This window comes from Montipora capricornis, chromosome 4, assembly GCF_036669925.1.
Source record: "Montipora capricornis isolate CH-2021 chromosome 4, ASM3666992v2, whole genome shotgun sequence".
In the NCBI taxonomy this organism is placed as follows: Eukaryota; Metazoa; Cnidaria; class Anthozoa; order Scleractinia; family Acroporidae; genus Montipora; species Montipora capricornis.
Window position 1 is genome coordinate 48180455 of NC_090886.1, and position 5182 is coordinate 48185636.

Sequence of the window (5182 nt, forward strand, 5' to 3'; positions counted from 1 at the left end):
TTAACATGCTGGATTTTTTTTTTTTTTTGTACCAGAAATTGACATTTCAGTTGATTTTATAGGCATAAACGTAACGTAAGAACCGTGCGTGTCTGGTCTTGTCTCAGACAGAGGCGAGAGATGGTTTCATGCAGACTGGGACGCCTAAAATGTTCTGTTATAAACATGGCGATTCACGAGTGAAGTTGTCTCTCTGGCCTTTCTGTGGACGAATTCCAGGACCTACTGACACAATCTGGGCAAGTTTTGAAAGCTAAAACCTTCAATCGATGCGTTCTTTTGCTGGTAGGACTGGGTGGCCCGACACTTATGAAAAAAACTATGAAATGAGAATCGGGAGTCTTCCCTTGTCATGGAATGGCAGAATTACCCAGAATTCTTTTTGGGCATGAGCGAGGACAGTTAAGAAGCACGAGGCTGGCCCTCATCGAATGGCTGAGGCGCGGCCAGAGGAAATGATTTTTAGCCAGATACTCAGGAGTAGGCCTGGTTTGTTCTGTTAACATAGATTTTGGATTTCTGAACAAGTTTTTATCATAGAAAATTCGCGACAAAGTTGTGCTTTCATTTCGCTGTAATTCTCGTGTCAAAGAAACGGTATAATAATGTAAATAAGAGAATAACCATATTTATATTTGCAGATTATCTGTCCTCTTACTACGAAAGTCAAGCTCGACATCGCTATGCAATAAGCGCATTCAAAATTTCCTCGTATTTCTTGATAAAAGTATGTTGTTTTATTTTTTTAAGGATATTTTTTAATGGTATTTCTGCTCATATGAAAAATACGTTTTCTCTCACGTCTCCTTCTTATGCATGATCTTCGCGGAAATTACATTCTGTCCCTTAATAAACTTGGAACAACCAGTTATGGTATGTTTTCTTTTTTCTTACGTATCAGCTAAGTTGCGGAATGCGCTACCTGATTTTATCCGTACCTATGCGTTTACTGGTATATAGAGGTATATGAGGGTATACATGGGTATATAGGGGTTTATAAGGGTATACATGGGTATATAGGGCTAATTTTTAAATACACTATAAATAGCTTATATTTAAATACATGATAATAAGGGATACATTAAGTACTTACCTTAAAAACAATGGTTTGCTTGGGGGTGCTCAGTCTCGTGGGCTCGGAAAACCTGGTTGTGGTCATTGTTATTTTAGCTTTTTCACCCGCACGCCCCTTCTCAAACTACGACGAGTACGAGATCTCAGCGGAGTTGATCTCAGTTCTGAGCTGGCGCATTTCCAAAAATTTCGTTCTTTTAACGTAATGCGCATACCCAATCTTAAGGTCGTCAGTGGCGAGAAGACGGATCACGGGATGGCATTTCAGACTACACCAGGCACCATGGGTCATGGGTTCCTGATTACACCAATCTTTGCTGCTTCACCATTGGATTCGAGCGTCTGGGATGCCAAAGAAGAAAATCCATACATACTGTAAGTGTGTTGTCCTCAAAAAAAGAGTTAAATGGTAACGCAACTCTCAAATTTTACGAAGTGGAAAGCACTCAGTTGAATACGAACGAACGAGTCTATGTCACTGGGGAGGCCCTGTTACTGGGTATCAAGCTTCCTGAAAGTGCCTCTTCCGGTAATGGATCGAAATTTCTGAACAAGAAATGGTCAATGAAAGAGATAATTAAAAATGTTCCAATTCATTTCCAACAGCATACCACAGAGACTGATGCTTCAGCGGTCCTGATATAACTACAGGTATACCATGCAGCTAGATTACCCTTCGGCGCATGTTGTCATGATGAGTTTCAGCCCAGTGCTGCATAAGGAGAGCCAGTCCAGCTTGGGTTAAATTTATATTTATTAGCGTGCGTAGTTTAAAAATATATATATCAACAACAACAAACAGGTTTAGCTTTACCAGTTTCAGCACTTGGACTTCTTCAATTTGACTGCTGTCAGTTTTGCTGTTATGTGGTCTCATCGATCAGTAGTCCATTCAGAAGATTACACCAAGCCGACCACATTGCTGAAGGAAAGGCCAGACCACAACACCAGGAACTCCATACCCTACTCTTTTCGACTAGTGTGTGGGGTCTTCAGCTTCCCACGGAGTTTATGAACATTGAAGGGTTGTGAGAAGGGATCTACGGTTTTTCGTCCCTATCCGAGAAGACTAGAGAGTCTAACCATTTTCGGATGTAATTACAAAGGCTGCACTTTCTTCACAGTTATTCAAAGACCCCGAGTGTTGGTCCGGCCGGAGTCGAACGCACGACCTGCCGCATGGCAACCAGATGCTCAACCGACTGACTCACTGGTGCGTGGTAAACAACAAGAAAACGAGGGCGTGTGTTATTGTTTTCTCGATAAACTGTTACTAAAAGTCTCAATTTCACAATTAAAGCTATCAAAGGGTTTGAGTATCTTGTTAATCGGTGCGTCATTTTAGTCCAAAAGTTGAATAACGCGCTCAAAAATCGCTGGCCTCAGGCTAATCGGGCATGCCGGTGAAGGCGATTACCATCTAGAACTTAGAACTCAGTCTTAACCTCTGTGGTGTGTCGAGGCCGTGTGCGGACTCTCATGTACGGGGGATAAGGGATGGATTCAGCTTGTGCCTTTCGCAGATGGGTGGCATGTGTACGTCAGAGGGCGGCAGTGCTACGAGTTTGGATGTGAGGCTTTTTAGATGCCCTGAGGCGCCGACGTTGAGATCTTCAGGTGGAGAGGGTTTCACAGAAAAAAATATTCTCAGTGTTCCGAGTCTTTGTCTCGAATGCATGACATAACACGATTGCCTCTAAAGCACGCAGCTCGACAGACATTAGCAGGGACTGCTAGAAGTGTATCTACCAAGCCATTTCGTTTGTCTTCGCATGACGGACATCAAACGAAACTTAAACTCAACGCCAGGTCTCCGCTCACACATCACCGAGTCAGTTGGTAACCTTTTCCTCTTCACCATGAAACGGTACCGGCATATTTGGGGCGAAGTGTCAGGGCTACAATACTGCGAATATTATGCCGAAATTAGAAAGACAGTGCAGTTGCGCAAACTTGTTGCAAAATGCAAATAAAAAAAAAAACTCGATCGCCTGCTCATCAAAACAAAAATAAAAGCTAAAGCTAAAAATGAAGAGTACCGTGACAAAAACGGGACAATTTTTAATATTTATTTACATTTTCTACAAACCATAACACATTGTTGTTTCAATTTAGAAAAGCAAGGAACGACATGTTGCTTGATTATCGCTTTATCTGTTTAGCCCTTGCTTTTGTTCAACAACTCTCGTATCGCATTCTTGTGCTGTGTAAACTCTTCCTGCGGTAAAGTTGCTCGTTTCAAGTACATACAGAAATGTTCTTCCGTAAATGTTTCGTAAGTCGGTCTCGCTGAAAGAAAGTGAAGGTAAAATTAAGCTTCCTTTGTAAGGGCCTGTTTACATGGAAAGAAGGTGCCCCTTGGGAATAGGGGCACCTACCTGATAGGGTTAAAGATACCCCGGTTCTACATGCAATCTTGACAAACGTTCACTTGAAAACAACCAATGGTTTAGTTACCTCCATCTCCAATTACAGGAAAGGGACAGAGCACTAATAACTTACTTCCTATCGCCAAGGAGCCTGCAAATTCGTACAAAGCAATGGGCCGCTTTTCCGACTCGTATGAATTCAAATCCTTTGTACCTGTGCGAGATGGACAAATCAGTATCTTATTGCAAGAAATAGGTAGCAAATGATTAGCCTTAAGGGAAGCTTCGCGTTGGATCTTAAAATTCGATGTGCATTAAGTTATGTGCACCCTCGACATCATGATGTGTCCTAGTATGTGCAACTATTTACCCTCCAAACCGAAGACAAGCCACAACATTTGGGAACTCCATTGACCGAATACAAAAATGGCCGCCAACAAATTATTCTTTTGTCTTTGTGTTAATTAGCCTAACTAGCCTCGTTTTACAGCCCAAATTCTTTCAATTTTACGCGTGTGAACGAGGCTAGTTAGCCTAATTAACACAAAGACAAAAGAATATCGTCAATGCCCTTCTCTTTGCAAATAGTGTGGCTTAAAGCACTCGTTCGAGATTCCCTGCGTCTGAGCATTTGAACAAAATGGCGGATGCCTTGGTTGATTTTGATGCTTATGTCGACGTTCGTTTTCACTAGCAAAAGCTGCTTGTGCTTGCGTCGCAAGTGAAAACCAGGCTTAACGGGAAATAATGTTTTTTACAAAACGTTCTCGTTGGCGGCGTCGTCGTCCTTTCATCGCTGTTTCGTCGTCCTTTCGTCGTCCTTTCGTAAGGCCGCACTTTATCCTCAGGTATTTGAAGACCCTGTGCAAGTGTTGATCAGGCCGGGTTCGAACTCGGGACCTCGGGCGCAGCAGCCGGATGCGTGCGCAACCAACTGAGCCGGCAAAACTAGGTCAGCCACATGAACACCCCACTAAATCAAACTATGAGCAAAACCAAAATAAGAAAACAATGTAAATAAAGCAATGTCTTACCGGGAACAGAGTTCCTAGGCCACAGAAAAACTCTAAGAACTGAATATTCATCATCGTGATTTGTGTATCCATTCATGGGACGGATTGGCTGACATCTTGCTCCTCGCATAATGTGCAAGTTGTGTGCTACTTCATTTTTTATCAAATAAGACGAAGCTAAATGGATTTTTCTGAAATAGATACATGTAAAAGTTTGAAACGTGAGTAAAGTTAACTTCAACTGAGGAGGAAACCATCAGACATATGCAGAGAAAAAGTGACTGTGATGTCATAACCGATTTAAAGGGAACGTCCATTTCTACAAAAAAATGACTTTAAAACCGTTACAGCCAAAGTACTTTGAAGAAAGTGTTTGTATTCGAAATAAATAAGTTTTAGAATCGCCTATTTTTGTTTTCAGATTTCGCGGGCGCCGCCATCTTTAATAATTGTGACGTGTTACGGTTGCTCTATTGTTATTAGACAAAAGCTCTTTGTGTCAGAACAATAGGACAACCGTAACACGTCACAATTATTCAAGATGGCTGCCCCCGCGAAATGTGAAAGTGAAAATAAGCGATATTGAAATTCGCATTTCTTGATAAAAACACTGTTTTAATACAAATTTCGAACAATTTTTTTTGTTAACATAGTTTTCTTCTGTTTAAACTTATTCTTTAGTAAGAGCGGAGCGGAGGTTCCCTTCAAAGAGATCAGTTTTCTTAA

The 5182-nt window shown here is 41.5% G+C and overlaps 1 protein-coding gene across 2 annotated transcripts in view; it reads right to left on the reverse strand.

The window, feature by feature from the left end:
* Positions 1-3128: 3128 nt before the first annotated feature.
* Positions 3129-5182, reverse strand: part of LOC138047214 (GDP-D-glucose phosphorylase 1-like) — a 27367-nt gene continuing 25313 nt past the window's right edge. The window contains exons 10-12 of one of the 2 annotated variants that reach the window (XM_068893963.1): positions 4478-4647; positions 3577-3657; positions 3129-3363 (exon numbers count right to left, since the gene is read on the reverse strand). In XM_068893963.1, coding sequence (XP_068750064.1) covers positions 3233-3363; positions 3577-3657; positions 4478-4647 — 382 coding nt within the window. In that variant the 3' untranslated portion in view covers positions 3129-3232. Of the gene's footprint in view, positions 3364-3531; positions 3658-4477; positions 4648-5182 lie in introns of both variants that reach the window. The other variant, XM_068893962.1, reaches the window with a different exon arrangement.